At 39.7% G+C, this 18,176-nt stretch overlaps 3 protein-coding genes across 3 annotated transcripts in view; 2 read left to right on the plus strand and 1 right to left on the minus strand.

The window, feature by feature from the left end:
* LOC134543019 (cGMP-dependent protein kinase 1-like) overlaps positions 1 to 14,392 on the plus strand; it is a 273,913-nt gene extending 259,521 nt beyond the window's left edge. The window contains exon 2 of the mRNA XM_063387698.1: positions 11,587 to 14,392. Coding sequence (XP_063243768.1) covers positions 11,587 to 11,590 — 4 coding nt within the window. The 3' untranslated portion in view covers positions 11,591 to 14,392. The remainder of the gene's footprint in view (positions 1 to 11,586) is intronic.
* Positions 1 to 18,176, plus strand: part of LOC134543014 (cGMP-dependent protein kinase, isozyme 2 forms cD4/T1/T3A/T3B) — a 265,217-nt gene that overhangs the window by 40,401 nt on the left and 206,640 nt on the right. The window lies entirely within an intron of this gene.
* On the minus strand, positions 14,454 to 17,120 carry LOC134543018 (uncharacterized). The gene is made up of 2 exons (XM_063387697.1): positions 16,783 to 17,120; positions 14,454 to 15,292 (listed from the first exon to the last, which is right to left on the minus strand). The coding sequence occupies exons 1-2, from the start codon at positions 16,925 to 16,927 to the stop codon at positions 14,454 to 14,456; spliced, it is 984 nt and encodes a 327-aa protein (XP_063243767.1). The 5' UTR covers positions 16,928 to 17,120.

Genomic DNA, 18,176 nt, shown 5'->3' on the forward strand with positions numbered 1-18,176 from the left:
CGGAGTGTCGGCGGTCATGTCTGCGCGATGACGTCATCGCTGCGGTGTTCTCCCCCCTCCCCCACCACCAGTCTACAGGACTGCCAACCTCGCCGCCAACAGCCCCAGGGGGCAGGTTGGCCAACAACTCCCGGTACAACCTCTCAAGAGTTTCTTGCCGCGCGCGGACCAGGTGGTCCGCGCGGCGGGGGTCTGGGTGCAAGAACCAGGTCGCCGGGTGCCTCCCGGCGGAAGAACCAGTAAGGTGACGCGCGGGAAGAAATTCGCGACGCCGCCTTCGACAGGTCGTAAGCTCCGTGAGATATTGGCGCCCCTGGGGGCTTCGTGCTGTTTTCGGAGATTAGGTGCGTGGGGAGTGTATAGTGGTGATGGTGAGTTTCAGACTGCGAGAGTTTGATGAATCACATAATAAGTACCTAGGTAGAAGCTCAAGGCATACTCAACGAAAAAAAAATAAATGAAGAACGTATTTTTCCCAATCTTGACCATTTAATTCCTAACTTAAGTAGTGCAAGCACGCTACACATTGATTTTATTTCGAAAGGTATAAATTCTCCATCATCGCAAATTACAGAAAATTGTTCAGTAAGTTACGATTTTATGTGGAACGTTCGTATGAAAATTAGATCTTTTTTTTTTAAATACATATATCTGTTCAAGTAAAACAACTACTTGTAACCACGTTCTTCCGAACCCTGCTAGTCCGAAAACCCGGATAATCCAAACCAAAACCTGCAATAATTAAAAATTTCAAATGTGCTGAAATGAGTAAATATGTATGACAAACTCAGCGACAGTTTTTTTTTAAATACGTAGTATATTTGATAAATAATTGAAGAATAGCTATTTGAATGATAACCAGTTGACTTAAACTTCAGAACAGACACGCAGACTAAGGGCGCGGTCACACGGGACTCTGAACTACTTCAGGTAAACATGTTCAACTTTAGCGTACGGTTACACACAGTCTGAAGATGTTTCGGTCGAGGCAATTTCTCATTCGACAGGTTGTCAAAGTAGTTCAGAACGACATATCTTCTACATAAGCCTCTGATTAGCTGTTGAGTGTTGAGAGTATAAACATTCCTTCGCGGAAAACGCAAGATGGGAGAGTGTTCTTGACACAAGTTAGTGTAATATTTTACCGACTGCAACAACAAAAAAATAAACAGGTAAAATATTTTATTTTTTTAAAATTTATGCTGACAAAGGCACGCTTGCTTAAATAAATAGGATCCGCAAAAAATTCATTCGATGACAGCAGACAAGTCGGTTTTTGAGGGGTTGAACGCACTTTATACCAACTTGCCCGTGCAAACGTAGACTTTCGCGTTTGTAACATGTTCACCCGAATGTTCGCAGGCTTTCACGGCCATTGTCTGAAGTAGCTTGGCTTCTGGGTTTGCAGCCGTGTCCTCGGCGAATAATTCACCCGACGTTTCGGTCGACGTTGCAGTCGCCATCACCGGGGAGAGCAGTTAACCTGATGATGGCGACTGCAACGTCGACCGAAAACGCCGAGGACACGGCTGCAACCCATAAGCCGAGCTACTTCTGTTCACCCGAAGTGGTTCGGCGTTCCGTATAACCCTCCAATGGTGTTGCGCTTCTGTTACGCTGGTTTATTCTGCGATGCAGGCGTCGCTGATTCCTCCCGAGTGTAATGACGCGGTACGGACGAGCCTTGAGATGGACGGCCCAAGAAGGAGGAGCAAGGAAGGAGGGAGGGAGGGAGGGGAGAAATCACTCTTCTGCTCTGCGAGTGCTTCCCCTCGGGAGATGGGACGGTGGGTGAGGGGGGAGGGGAGGGAGAGCATGTCCTATCGCCGACCATCGTCGCCTCGCGAAGCGTAAATTCATTCGCCGCGCAGGCGGGGAGTCCTTTCAACCGCGGGCCCGCTAGCATTTGTCTCTCTCGCGCGGGCTGTCTGGGCGAAGATGGCGCCCCGCGATAGGCGAAGACAAAACGCGGGTAAAGGAAGCCGGGGCCGATGGTCAGTGTCGATAGGCCGTGATGAGATGCAGTTTACCGGACTATTAAGATCCTCCGGAGACGCCGCGCGAGTTGAAAAGGGGGTGTGGAGAGACGAACCTGAAAAGACGACATCTTGGTTTCAAACAGCTCTCTCGGTGTTACGGCATTCGGTAGGAGTAGTTACGTGAATGGAACAGAAATGTGTAACCATTACCGTGCTGCCATCTATGCCGGATGGAGCAAACCAAAGTTCAAAAACCCAAAAAGAAAACTTTATAGTATTAACTCATTACAGCGTTTTAACAAGATGGACGGTATTTTAATGAAATTCCTTGTCGAAAATCAGGTCCAAAGCTGACGTTTAGTTTTTTTGACGTGACGTCTAATAAATCGATGAACGCCGGCTGCACGCACGAAAAAGGACGACTCATTGTCCCGTTACACACATTGTCCCATTACGCTCATTGTACGCTTGCGCCGCATCTATCTCTCTTCCACTCGATTGGAACAACCATCGATTTGACTTTTTCGAGGCACATTACTCCCATTCGTTTCCTACTTTTCCTATCATCGTCCTATCTTTAACAGAATAACACAGATTGGAAGAAGTTAAATAGCAAACATGTATAAAAGTTATAGTTAAAATAATCTGTTCGTTAAAGTAATAAACATATTTGAATTAATGAGTGCAAATAAAAGTAAATTTATCAATTAAATTGTAGATTTCATTTCACTCCTTTGTATCCATACAAAATAGTGATAATTCAATAAAACTGATTAAATTTTATTCATAAAAGTATGCAATCATTTCATAAATATTTTATTATGACGTCACGTTAAACTATCGTCCGTAAACCGACTTCACGGACAATCAATTTCCCCCCCCCCCCCCCAGTCTTTTTCGCTTTTATCGGAACAGTTTCATTATATAGTTTAGAATTTCGGTCTGAAAATGGAATGATTCGAAAGCCGACGTAGCTGCTCCGGCAGCGAATTCTAGCGGCGGGTGCGGAAACTACCTGTACTTAATTCGCGTACACAGATGTAGTGAAAACACAATATTTGCGCTTTTAAAGGGTTCTACGATACGTTTCGTGTTCGAGTTTCGTATTTTAAGTGTGTTTGCAACATGTGAACACATGAATTTGCTCGTTACCAAGGTTGGATGTTACACATCTCGGTCGAGTACTGAAAGACTTGTTCACATTTTCTTTTTATGCCATAGCTGATTTCAGTCGTTTAATTTTTCAAAACTTGGCTTCATTAAAGAATAGAATATTATTTCATGGAATGCCTGAAGCCATAAAGGACTATTCATTATCAGTCGGTCTGCAAAAGAAATATCTGAAGACTTCCAGGCTTTTACAGAGCTTAGAGACGATAAAGTTGAAATTTAATATTCCAAATACATGTTCCAGACAGTCTTCCCGAATAAAGTGGCAAATCAAGATGCTGTTGGAACAAAATATGTTTACAAGTCCTGCAATCCAATAGTTTACTTGGAACTAAAATGGATATAACAGAGTTCAACATAGGAAGTATCACTTACCCGAAATTGTAACAAACTATTAGACATTAATGTGGTTGACATTATTTACTTACATATTGTCAATTTTAGCACAAAAACCAAGAATTCCTGTAATTCTGATTATTCCAATTCACATAAAACATCACCAGGCTGTCAAAATTCAATATATAATTGACTCAAATAATAAATATTTTGAATTATCGTTGATGACTTAAAGCTCTCTGATAGACTTACATATTCACATTCGATCAGCCATACTAGAATCATTCTAATAATTTTCAATAATTAAAATTAAAATAAAGTTTTGTTTGTAAATACATCCTGGTAACCATAGCAGCCTTGAAATAGTACCTCACAAAGAAGCTATCATTTAGGGTTTTCTGTTACTTGATATCATGAAAGCCACATTACATTTTAAAATACAATATTACACTATCACTGAACAGAAAGCCATTAAATAAAGTTCTTAGTAGCCATAAGTTCAAGTAAAACAATTTAAACACAGTCTCAGTGTTAATGTACTTAGCTTTGCAAGGAGATGGTTTTTAAAAAGAGGAATAACATTTAACAGTTCAGGTCTTATTAAGTTTATATGTCATGCATACTAGTGATAAACTGCAGAAATAAATAAACTATTCTGTGTGCCTGTAAACTTACACCGTTGTTATTATTATTATTTACTAAATTTTATTATCCAAGTATGTAAAACTATTTGTATATTGCAAGTGTAGTCTCGTATTCAATATTTTGCTTTTGTTATTATGCCTTTATTTCTAGTATATTTGCTCTTGGGAAAATCTTATCCTTTTTTTCCAAAGTACTAATTAAATTCTATGTATTTTGAGAAAATACGTTTGTTGATAGTAAATTTAATATATGCGATAGTAAAACAAAACTTTTTAAATCTATGTTTTTCATCCATTTGCTTGTGTTTATTTAATGTGATCAAAATAACTGCTAGTGTGATGTAATCTATTCGTAAGAAATAGTTTATAAGTTCAAGTCTCACAGGAATCAGTCATGTGTTCATTTGTTGTTTGCTAATTTGCTTTGAAAGCTGTGCCATGTACCTGACTTTTAATTGGCCTGCTTCTTTTGCAGTGATATTTTCGATGCACCACTTAACTTTACACGACCAACTTGGCTTCTTACCCAAACCTGCTTTTCCACCCCGAGACTGCAGGTTTTTCACGACGCGGTGATGAAGTTAACCAAACATATTTAAATCTAAAAGTGACATAAATTGCTGGGTCAGTTAAATTAAAAACATCGGAAATACAGTCCTGTCATTTGTAAACACAATAATTTCAACCAAACGAGTCAAAATACTAACGCTTAGTTACTTAAAACCTTTTTTTAAACACCGTTTCGAGTGAAGAAATTATTTGAAATAGGCCCTTGCTTTTAGGAACGTTTCGGCGATGGTGGTGGTGGTGGCATAGTAGTAAAAAAAACTTGATCAAGTAATTGAAATGTGAATCTCGTTTGACTGCGTGTCTGTATGTGTGTATGTGTGTGTATGCTGTAAAGTGTTTGTAATTTAAACACGATCCTTAATTTAAAATTAAAGTTACGTGTTACTTTACCCAATTGTTGACTTATTCAGTTTGCGTGGCGTACAGTAATCAGATTTCTACTTAAAATATTTTTTTCTCATTTAAATAGTGATGGACCAAATCCCAATATTCTCGAATCCAAATCTCGAATTTGAATCCGAATTTCGAATTCGAATCCGAATATCGAATCCTAATCCGAATGTAGAATTCGATTCCCAAAGAGTATCTCGATATAGCCTACCCTTAGACTATGAATCTAGGACTCAAGGGTAAATATATATATAATAAATAAAAATGTTAATTTTTGCGTTGAAACATTCAAACATTAAAATGTTTGTTTCACAAACCAAGTTTCCAGAATCAGTACATATTTTAATTTTATTTATATAATTACATGTTAAAAGCACAATATCTTGGGGGATGGTAACAGGATAGGTATGGAAAAAAAAATTACCTAGTAAACTTCAGAGGTTATCAGTGTTTGATTTACTTAATTTTCGCTAATATTTTTTCGAATGTTTTTCCTCGAATAACGAATCATTCGAATACTAAGGATTTGATGTCGTTTGAGGATTTGAGTATTTTATTAGTCCATTGTGGAAGCATTGACCATACATGGGCAGTGCTTACAGATAAATTATGATTCTTATAATTAACTGCTTAGGACGTCAGTTGATGATAAATTGTATCTGTGTTATATGTTAAATCACGTAAATCTTTTCCTATTTATGAAACTCATTTTCTTAAAAAAAAATTCCAAAATTTTCCAAAAATAATTACTGCTGTTTAAGCTAACAATATATTACATGTTGTAGTTGTGGTCTACATAATGATTGGCATTTTTCATTTAACAAAATACACATTTGCATACTGAATCTTTTGTTGAGTTACGTATACTTCCTTTGGAATCTGAATCCATAAAAGGGGCGTCCAGAAAAAAAATTAGGTTTTTATTTCGGGCACACAGGCGTTTATGGATGTCTATAAACGTGACGTCTTAGAATAATTGTGATGTTGGCGATTCAACTGCTGCCCAATGGCTACACTGCCCGGCAGAGAGCTTATTCGGTTTACGAGATCGAGTAATTGGAAGTTTTATAATCTGATAAAGAAATCGCTGGTGGTCACGCAAAACGAAGTGGAACGGGCTTTGAATTTATGCGGTTGTGTCTTCATTGTACAGTCTGTTCACGTGTGTGTAGGCAGCTTGTTAATCGTATCTTTTTTTAATTTTTTTTTAAACTGTCCCGCGGACTTATCGTTCGTGTTTGCAAATAACTCATGCGAATTATGACCGGAAATCTCTCATATTAATTGCTGCTGATGTATTCTGCTGTCAGAAATAGTAATTTACGGCAGTGCTCTTTGTTGGAGCTTTGGTTTCAGGATCTAGGTAACACGTGAGCATACCGGGACATTTGCAACTTTATTGCTGCAGGTGGCTAGAGACTAGAGTTATTAATCCAGGGTGCTTTCCTAAGAATCGTATGTTATAGCCGTAACATTGGAGCTTTCAAGTCGCTTTTATTTTTTTCCAGCGTCACTTTTTGATAAGTAGGGGCATGTATTTATCGCGAAAAGATTTTCAGACGAGCCACGCATTCCCCCAGTGTCTGCATTGTGTAGAGCTCTACTCACCTACCAGGAAATGTAGGTCATACCATATATAGTAGCTGGCGTTTTCAACAGGATAACCTTGAATAACGAAAACAGGTGGATAAGCGGCATAGTCACGTAATGGCCATATTAGGAACACAGTTTGCGAGGGTTAAATCAAGAGACGCATGGACATTTTCATGGAGTATATCACATCACATTGTTAGGGGCGAAACGTACATGGGTTTATTACTCTGTACATAGGTTAATTTTAAAATCCCTGATTACCTCGTGACAGTATTTCGTACACCTGAGTTCTGTTACAGTCAGGAGAAGTTTATCTCTAAACAACTCTAAAATGTTGTAACAGTTTTATAATATTATCTCATATTGTAACTAAAAAATAATAATTTCAGACATGGTCTGGTGTTTTAAATATTAAGAAAGATATTAAGAGATCTGAAGCATATGAAATCACTTACTTTTCCTGGAAAAAAAAAAACCCTGATCGGTGCGGCGACATCAGACATGCACCTGAGATAAACCCAGCCAATCACGAAACACAGACAATGCTACAGCTGGTCTGAAAATCTTTTTTAGCGAAAATTACATGGCCCGGCACAAGATCCTACTGGCGACTTCGATATTCGACCAAAAGAATATAGAGGCTAATTGAACAGATTCTAAGACGTACAGAGTGTTACATATTTTTGATTAAGGGAAAAGAAGGGGGTAAACTGCATCCCCGCCGACTAGAACAGAAGAGGCTACTGGTCGACCAGCAGCTCCAACCAATCACAGAATCTCATCAATGTTTACCCAAACCACCCAGGTAACCAGAAGGGGGGTAAAAAAAGCCTCTGATTGGCCCATAGCCTCAACCAATTAGGAAACACCTTTCAAGCGAGATTAACTAAAGGCAAAATTGCCAACACTCTCATCAATATATTGATACTCTGAAGATGGTGTCGGCAATGTTGACCGAAACGTCTGCGAACCCTTCCTCTTCGACGCGGCTGGAGCCCACACGTAAAGCAACCTTATACATTGGCTGCGAAAACCTGTTCTCCTTTTAGAACTGTAGCGGTATACTATCGCTTAGCATATGTGAACCAGATGGTAATGAAGTTACGATGTGCTAGTTACGTGGAACTTAAAAGGAAATGCGTTGATAGGAGGACATTGAGAGTTGCATCAAACCATTCTGGAGACGTACCGTTCTGATTCTGCAAACTGCAAAAAAAACCTTGTCCGTGCTCATTATTTATTTATATAGAAGAGTTTTGTGATTTAAAAAACTTTCTCGCTTTTTCACTTGTAGCGGGATGTGTTTCCGACAGAGGAAAGACCACGACGCGAAGCAAAGAAGAAGGGTGAAAGAGATGCAGGCTCATAGTTGCTGTGATGTTGATGATGCTGAACGTGACTTCACACAGTGAAACTAAACTGCTCGCTCGCTACCACCTCAGCTGAAGAGGTTTTTTTTTTTTTTTTTTTTGCATGCTGTCAGGCCCCCGCCAGACCTGTGATCGAGCGATTCGCGAGCGACAGAGTGGCCTCACTGTAAGCGATATTTATCACCGTCAGTCTGCAAGATGGCGTATAGGAGGCGTCTTCTCGTGCTGTTCGGTGAACGACGAAGATGAGTGTGCGCAGTTTTAAGAAGAAAGCAACTTTGGCGTCAATCCCATCACAAACGCGAGGCGCAGACTTTATGATCATTGCACCGTCTGTAGCCTCAACTGATGCGATGTCCTGAGGTTTTGGTTTCTTTTCGAATATACTTGTGGATGTAGGTAACAAGTTTTGATTTAATTTTGCAAAGAATTTATGGTCGGATGACAAGAAGTGTCTTTGTCTCGACACTGGACGTCCGTTTTGTACCTGATGAAGGGAAATGATGTCAGTTCCCGAGACGTCGCAACTGTTTGTCTTGGGAAGCCTACTATGTGCCGTTGTAGTTGTGCTGTCCAGAATATATCGTGGGCTTAGTGGAAAAAGTCGGTAAGTCCAATTTATGGAAAAAGACTGTTAGGTCACTTACCAAGTTTTGCTTGCATAGAATGGCGTTATAATGGACTTTCCGAAATAAAGCTAGAAGAAAATGTCCACAGTCATTCATTATTTGGACTTGTTTTCTTGGCGAAGATATTGCCCTTACAACTTCATCTGTGAAGTTAACTCATTTTCACAAAAAAAAGTGGACTTACCAACTTTTTTCCACTAAGCCCACGATATGGTTAGTTTCATCACTGTGTTGGCCTTTGCGTCGCTGAGTCGTCGTGCTCTTGTTCAGATTATCTGTTTTTGTGTCATCGTTGGATTCGTCTATTTTGTCGTGTTGCCCAAGGTTGGTGGTTTTCTGTATTTTCTGTTTTCCTTTCGTCTGTCATGTTATGTTCGTCTGAGCTGTGATATTGCATGACTAATTCCTTCCACGGAATTCTCTTTGTTGGTTATAAATTTAACATTTTACATCGGCTGATTTTCGGCTTTTGTTTCTGTGTGTTTGTGTATCCATCGTTCTTATCCATTGTTGAAGTTCGCCTGTCACCTGCATTGAAAACCAGCAGTGCCGTATGTTTATAAAAATGTTACAAATCAGTGAACTGCGTTAATCAGTAGTACCTACTTTGGCCAACGCGGAGTAGCTACACATGCACTTGCATCACTGTGCGACCAGCGCTCAAGTATCCAATTATTTTGTTCGTAAGCGGTGCACTTTATATTTTTAAAATGTAATCGGAAGAGAATGTTCATGCGAAATCACATATATTTGTACATTTGTGCATTTACACGAAAACAACTGTTATCATTGTAAAACAGTGTTGGACTTGGTTCGGATTCTTACCCGGACATTTATGTCCCAGTACCTCCAATAGTTAAAAGTTACTGTAAACCGTTCCCTGAATAGCTTCCCAGTATCAAATGCGCAAAATAAAACCCAATTACTGAATATTCTATTGTTCCATGAAAAAAAAAAAAAAAAAAAAAAACCGCTTTCATGAAACATCAGTGACAAAATAATTATGCACCAATTTTCGTAATAAACACTCAGTAATTTCTTGAAAAACCTATTTCACATATGCAGAAATAACCATAGCTATGAATTTGAAAAAGTTACAATATCTTTCTTGTAGTACTGCTTTCATGGACTCGGCACCTGATTACTGGTTTACAAAAGAATCTTTTGTAAAAGTACAGAATTTTTTTTATCTGTGTGCTGCGCACGTGTTTCCACTCTGACGAACGTACGTTAGAATGATTTTTTGTTAGAGATCGCTTAATCGCTCACAAGTCTGGCCAAAGGCTTAGTTTTAGGGGGGGGGAAGGGGGAAGGGGTGACTGGGTGTCGATAGAAACGTAACAGAATGGCATGAAAACGGCAGAAAATCAAAATTCAGGTCGTGTAGCGTCTTGTATGATGGCTCAGTAATAACCTGAAGAGTCCGCAGATATCAGGCGCACAAGTTGAGTTACGTACGCCGCCTACCCGGGCAGAGCTTCAGGGAATAACCACACGCTTTTTGAAAACTGCTCAAGATATTAGAGTGGGGTATGTTCACGAAAAGCATTTAAGAATGCACTGAAGGGTGGATGAGAAGTTTCGTTTCCTAATTTCGTTTTCAAACTGTATAATTAGAAGAGTTTTTCGCAGAGTAATTTTCAGGCATGAAACATCCGGTACAGATTTTTTTTTTTTTTTTTTTTTTTTTTTAAAGCATTCAAGGGACTTGCCTTATACTTTTATCTCCTTCATTTCTTCGCCATATAGTGTTTAACATATACGTTCAAATCTCACGATTGCCACAGCCTTGCGCCTAGAGGTGATACCGCGCTATAAGCGCCGCCTCAATATCTACACCCCTGACTAAGTGAGCCCCTTAATAACTTGATTCAACCGCGCTAGAATCAGTTTGGAAGATCTTCGCCTCTCTGTGGGCAACGTGTCCCATTTGTCAGGGATTTCCAAAACAACTTGTCTATATTGTACGAGTGTCAAGGTACAACTGAATGAAAATCTTGCGCAGGATTGTAACTTACTTAAAATGTCAACGCAAAGTAAGGAATGTTGGGCCATTTTTTTTTATCGTCGTCCGTTGGTGTGTTCTGCTACTCTTGAGCGCTGTCAGAAGTAGCATTGGCACATGTTTGGTGTGTGTGTGTGTGTGTTTGGGAAGGGGTGGGGGGAGATACTAGAGCTTTGGGAATTCGTTGTTGGCGAAACTGGTTTCTGTCGGAGCGGGACGAGTATTTTAGCCGTGCAATATTTTACGCGGTTAGCGGCAAAAAAAAAAAAAACCCCGAGAGAGATAGAGATAAATGAAGAAGTCTGAAACCCGTGGCAGATACAAGTCCGCGCAGAAACAGATTACAGGTTACGTGTTTTACTTCTTCGGGCCCAAGAAAATAAGCCGAGTTGTTCACGAAAGCAGGCCGGTACAGTCTGTGCAGATTAAAAATCTGCAGGCAGTGGAATCGTCTGTGCGGTATTCTTTATCCCCTTTACATAATAAACCAAAAAACTATTAGTTAATATATTTATGTTGAGTAACTCGTATGAATTTTTTTTATATATTTTAATTACAACTTCGGAAATTAAAAAAAAATAACAGATCACTGTGTAAAACTATTTTCAAGAAGAATTATACGTTAGAATATCGAGAAAACGTCATATAAGACGTAGCAACGCATATTTTTCTTTCAGATATGCAGTTATAAAGATTGCAATTTCTTAAACTCCATGAATTTAAAATAAAAAATATTTTATTTTTTGTATACCTATATAATAGTAAACCTAAATAAATAGTTATGTATTTTTTTCTTAGATCGCGTGGAACGTTGGTGTTTTACTATTACTTCAATTTTTAGTCATGTTTAAATTTATTGCTAAATGCACAAGTCACGAATTTTTTTCTCTTTCTTTTCAGGTAAGATGCGCGTTGGAGCTGCGGTCGGTCTTCTGTGTACTCAGTACAGCGAGTTAAAAAGAGGCCTTAAGATGGTAAGTGTTATTCATGCATTAAAATTAATTATTATCTAAACAAACTTATTTCATAATACCACGTATCTGTATCAAAAATAGTAATGATGGGAATAAAATACATGGCGTGTGCGACAGAGCCTTAATTCCTGCATAACCGTTGTGAAACCTGAGTCTTTTCAAGAATAAATACTGGTAAATTAGAAGGTATCTCCTTGTCCTTATCTGGTGGTGGTTTAGTAGATCAGCGAGTTTCCAGACATATACAAGACGTAACTAGGGAAAGGGGGGGGGGAGATTGGGCTTATGCCCCGGGTGCCGCATTTAGAAGGAGGAAGGGGGGCGGGCACATAACTGCCAGAGTAATATTTAGTAAGGATATTTAAAGGAATATCGTAGTGCTAAAACACACAAAAAATGGAGGACATGATCTGGATTTCTTGTATCGAAAGATACATACATGTATAACTTCATATATTTAAAAACTGGTATTTTTCGCGTACTATCCAGCTTGCAATGTATTAAAAATGAAATTACTGCAAATAAATATGTTTATTTACCATCTAAGTTCATTCAGAAATGTATTTATAATAGTGTAGTGGAATTAACATGTGGTGGCGATATGAGGTGTTGTCGGAAAAGGTTTTGGTTTGGTTGGTTTGAAAAAAATAGAAGATGAGTTCTTGCATCGGGTGGAAACTAGTGTAGTTACGTCCCTGACCACGACTACTGTGAGTGTATGTGCCCACGTAAGTGCTACGGATAATGTGCGAAGGTGTCTTGGGAGAGCCCAAGTTTTATGCCAGCTGCTTTTCGCACGGGTGCGTTTTGACGCACGGGAGTTGTTCTTCGGGTGACGTTGGCACCCCTTTTCTCGCGCGGCGCTGTCGTGTAATTGGACGCGGCGAGTAGGAGCTCCCTCCTACCGTGTTGTAGCGGCGGCGCGGGGCTACCTTCTCCGTCCGGATTTACGACCGCCACCTCGGATTTACGACTGCCTCCTCCTCGGATCCGCCGTCCGTCGCGGGCGAGGTACGACCGCGAAGAAAGGGAAGTCGTCTTTTTTTTCTCTCTCTCTTTCTGGATGTTGGACGATCCTCCTGTTTAGCTCTCTCCCAGGAGCACTGGACATACATTTCGTTCGTTTTACTAAGTGTAGTACCTATCTCACGCCTGCCCGTTGCGATTTTCTTTTCGCGGCACAATCCACTTTGGTGTGAAACTTGTTCTGGTCAAAGCTTTCAAAAGTATTTTTTTTTTTAATCTGGCTGCAGATACTATTGAATATTTGTTCTTTGTTTACAGGTAGGCTCCGTTCATCTACTTTGAATTAACCCAGGGACCAGGAGCGCAAATCTGTATGATTCGAAAGAGAAAAAAAAGAAGGGGGGTTGCGACCTGAGAGGTTTGGCACGTGGGTTTTAACCGACACAAATCATCTCTGGATAGGGTGCTCGTATATGTTGGCCTATATGCAAGCAATAAGCAGAAAACTAAACAGTTTTCCATAAAACATAAATCTTGACGTTTATGTTTATCAACACCATTTCACAGTCACGATTTTGCAAGCTCAAGCGGGCCCCCTTAGTGAGGGGCTTCTTAAATCCAGAAGGGTTGCCCCCCCCCCCCTCCCCTCCGCGAGATCCACGCCCATGCTCGAGACGATTTCATGGCAAGATAAGCCTACTGGCCTATTTAGTCCCTGATCGTCAATACTTTAAAATTCATTTCCCTTAATTTGCTGAGCAGTAATATAATGTCAAGATGTTGGCCAGTACATCCACACTAGGCGAGTCGTAGGCCCTCCTCACACGGGGATACTGAAGTTGCCTACAAAACGATCGCTGGTAGCCTGGAGACTAGGCAACTGTGTGACTGGGTGACTCTAGTCGCCCGTTATCTTCACACGACGCTACTAAAATATCAGAGACTGGGAGGAAAAAATGCATCGTGAGTACAGCCCGAGTATCTTGTGGAACCGTGAAGTGCCTATATATTGTATGTAATGTCCAGTGATAACAGCAGTGACGATAGTGATATTGTTATCCAATATTATCAACATTATAGAAAACGAAGTAGGAAAAGATTGTGGGTTCATCCATATATAGAAAGGAACATTAATTGTAGATTATTTGTCGCGGCCAAAGAATTGCAAGAGACAGACTCAAAATTCATCGCTTTCTACAGAATGACGAAGGAGACTTACCAAATGTTAACGGAAATTGTTACACCTGCGATGTATTATAGGGATACCACTATGAGGGAATGCGTGAGCCCCGGTGAACGATTGCTGATAACTTTGAGGTAAGTAAGTTAAGAAATACAAATTATTACGAATTTTTGTTAAGGCACTTCTAAATGTTTCCCTTCAACACAAATCTATTTCTTTCCAAGTATTTTAACGTATATACTGATGCTTGGCGAATAAAAACAATGTATGCATTTTAACTTGAGGCCGCAATTACTTATTTTATCTGTGGAAAATGGCTGTTGTATGGATCTTAAGAATGTGCACTTTAACGTTAACAGGTTAAATAATCTAAAGTTATTTATACCCAAGTATTCCAGTCAACTGAAAGGTGAAAGTATAAACATATCTTATGCATAAATTCATTCCAATGTTTAATTCAAATATACCTAAGAAATACACATTCAAATAATGTACTGCAAAAGAAAAAATGTATATATATAAACTATTTAAAGAATACCCATTACACAAACATTCAAATCATGACTGTAAACACAAAAATAAACAACATAATAGAGATAAAAACACGTACACCAAAGTTATATGTTTACACACCCAACAAAACATCACATCACATTATGTTCCTGCTCATATTGTAAAGTCTCTTGGATGACTTCAAAATACTGTTGCGTTTCAGTATCTTGTACTTTCTGTGGAATAGTTTGATTTCCAGGCGACGAACAAATTGAAGCATTATCTGTAGCCAACGATGAATGCGTGGAAACACTGTAGGAGTAAGTTGGGGTCTGTTGGTAAGCTGGTACGTGTTGGTGCATGTCTTTTGGATTCGTGATGTCATCAATAAGCTGCAGAACCCTACGTCGGAATGATTTCATTTGTGCATCTGTCAAAGGTTCGATTTCTGGTAAAAGGCTTAGAAGAAACGACTTTTTTACTTGCCTATCATCGTTTGAATTCGATTCAAGTTTCCTTTTCTTTGCATTCATGTATTCCATAAAGGACTTGTCCACTTCCGTCACTGTTTGCTTTTTACGCTTTGATAAATTATCTTTTGGGTTGGAAAAGGGATCATGAGTCATTTGTTGGGAATGATGAGCATGTTCTTGCGAGAAGTCAGTATTTGGCAGCATAGGTGAAGGAAGGGAAAGTTGTGGTGTTGTAGTTAGTATTGCGTTATCTGAGATATATTCCTCCTCTTCAGCCGCAACGTCTTCCGTATTTTGTGTTGGGTCAGATGAACTGTGTTCCAGGTTTTGTTCATTGATGACTTCTGGCAAATTCCCCGATGGTGTACCAAGCGTTTTTATGAATGGTAGGGTAAATTTCATTGCCTCCGATAGATAATATGGTTTCTTATTTTTGGAACTTGAACCACTTGGAGGTGGCTTTATGTGACGGACAAAAACTGAACGGAGATTTTTCCATTTTTCTTTGCATTCGTTAACTGAAAACAAACAACATTGTTCACATAAATATAAATCGTTGCAATGGATGAATTCCTAACTAATTTACAGTAAACAAAAAACAAATACAAAAGTGAAGTAGTATTAAGTATAATCCAGATATATACAACATATGTTTATTATTTGAAGAAAAAATATATAAATGGTACATGGGGAATGTATTATGAAGTAAAATTTAATTTAACTTTGTTGCAGGTATTTGGCAACAGGAGGTACATTTGTATCGCTGTCGATGTACTTTGCTAGAGGAGAAAGCACAGTTATCAACATCATACGAGAAACTACCAAATTAATTTGGGAATCGTTGAAAGAGTCCTACATGCCTGTCCCAGGAGAAGAAAAGTGGAGAATGATAGCACAGCGTTTCTATTCACTGTGGAATTTACCCAATTGCTTGGGTTCATTGGACGGTAAGCATATTCGAATAGAAAAATTACCTGGAACTGGCTCAAGTAACTTTAATTACAAAATGTATCACTCAATAGTGCTGCTGGCTAGCAGTGATGCAGATGGTTTCTTCACTCTTATTGAAACTGGCTATGCAGGTAGAAACAGCGATGGAGGAGTGTTTCGCGCATCAGCTGTCAAACACTGGATTGCAAATGGAGGACTAGACATACCACCGCCTTCACGATTACCAGATGACGACAATGAGATTGACTTTCCTTTTTACTTTGTTGGAGATGAGGCCTTTCCATTGTCACAATATTTGCTGCGTCCTTACCCTCAGAGAACACTTGATGATGTTAAAAGAATATTCAATTACAGATTGAGCAGAGGACGGAAAACAGTGGAGTGCGCTTTCGGAATGATGGCAGAAAAGTTCCAAGTGTTGAACACTGCTATTCGCTGCCGAACTACGGAAAGAGTGGTTGATGTAATAAAATCTGTCTGCATTCTTCACAACTTCATTCGGAAAAGTGAAGGTATTAAATATTTTGCTGGTGAACCATTTGGCAACTCAGAAACGCCCAACATCAATCCACAGCCACTAGAAGACCTAACGTTACATGATCGGTCTACTGCTCATGAAGTGCGGAATTACTTGGCAAACTATTTTCTAACACCCCGGGCTTCTGTTCCATGGCAGTGGAAATACTGTTACAATAACTAATTAGGTATTAAAGTATTTCATGTGTTTTTGTAGGTTACTGTGAGTATGACAACAACTTTGAACATGTGGTAAGTTTTATCGAAGTTCGTAAAAACCATGCGTAATTCCCTTGGGAACCAAGAAAAGATATCAATAGAAAGTAATTTTTATACGTTACAAACGTTTTAGAATAAGGTATTTCTTCGAAGGACGAATAACCATTGTATAAAAACTATATTTCTTTTACTAATAATGTATTTGTGAGATACTAAATATAAAACATGCTGTTTACATATACATTTTGGTTTTTCACAAGTTAGTTTATTATGATAGATATTTTATATCTAATTATTGTTGTTTAAGATATTGTCAACTTACCTGTGAGTTGCACTTCTTTTGCGACATCATTCCATGCTTTGTCAGTCACATCCTTTTTTGAATACCCTTTCAACTTGTAGTTATAGAGTTCTGGGTGTTTCTCAACTTCGTTTACAAATTTGATATTAAACGCCTGCTCGCCCATTGTTCGCTACAATACAGTATCGCGCCGCGTAGGCTACTGGAGTAGCGTGGAGACCAGCATGCTGAGTCGCCGGGATTTACGTTGCTTACGACTTCCAGTCTCCGCCACTCCAGTATCGCCGTCTGAGTGACGCCATGCCTATCTACATGACGAGTCGCTCGGTCGCCGAGTCTCGCGGTATCTAAGCAACTTCAGTATCCCCGTGTGAGGAGGGCCGTAGCCATGCAGTCTGTCTCTGCGCCGAAGCAAAGCGCTTGCTCCGAAGCTCGCCCGAAGACGAACCACTTCACACACCCTGCGGCTGGCCGCGTCAAAGCACGTCAGGCCGCACGCCAAGACACGGAGAACTCTCTCGCGATCGACAGGAAAACTACCATAAAAACTTGCACACGTTCACGTGGCTCTCCGCGTCGCAGTCAGCTCCAGCGGACATTTGTAAGAACCACGGTGCTGCCATCTGTGGCGGATGGCACGAACCGAAGTTCACAAACACAAACGGAAACTTTACAGTATTAACTGTTTAGCGAATTTTAACAAGATGGGCAGTATTTTAATAAAATTGCTCGTCGAAATACAGATCCTAAGCCGGGGTTTAGTTGTTTTTTTTTTTCAAGTCTTTTTCGCTTTTATCGAAGCCATTTCATTATACAGTTAACCTTTCGCATCTGCAAATCGAATGATTCTATGGTTGGCGTAACTGCTCCGGCAGCGAATTCTAACGGCGGGTGCGGGAACTACGTGTGATTCGCGTCAAGAAATGTACCTAGTAGATGAAAAAAAAAATAAAAAAAATTTTGCGTATATTTATCACTCTCGGCATTATTTTAAATAATTCTACGTTATATATCGTTTACTTATAAGTGAATTTGCAACACGAGAACTCACGAATTTGTTCGTTACCGAGGTTATAATGTTGCACATTTTTGGTGAGTAGGGCCTACTGGAAGACTCAATCACATTTTTTTTTTAAATTTGAAGTGAGATTTGCTACTACGAAATTGACGATTTCATCGTCGTGGGCAACGAAAGCCTCGATATGCGTGCGATCATAAAAGTTGATGTTCGTGTCCAGGGCAGTGCGCGCGGGATGGTGAAAGTTGTCTCGGGGGGGGGGGGGAAATCGTGATTATAGTCATCGGAACTCTGAGTAGAGTGCGTTCCTAGGGTGAAGGGAGGGGAAAGGTAGTGATTCGCAATTCCATGCCGGAGGTGCTGAGAGCTACCGAGAGAGCAGCTCGGACGGATTTTG

Source organism: Bacillus rossius, assembly GCF_032445375.1.
Source record: "Bacillus rossius redtenbacheri isolate Brsri chromosome 9 unlocalized genomic scaffold, Brsri_v3 Brsri_v3_scf9_2, whole genome shotgun sequence".
Lineage (NCBI taxonomy): Eukaryota > Metazoa > Arthropoda > Insecta > Phasmatodea > Bacillidae > Bacillus > Bacillus rossius.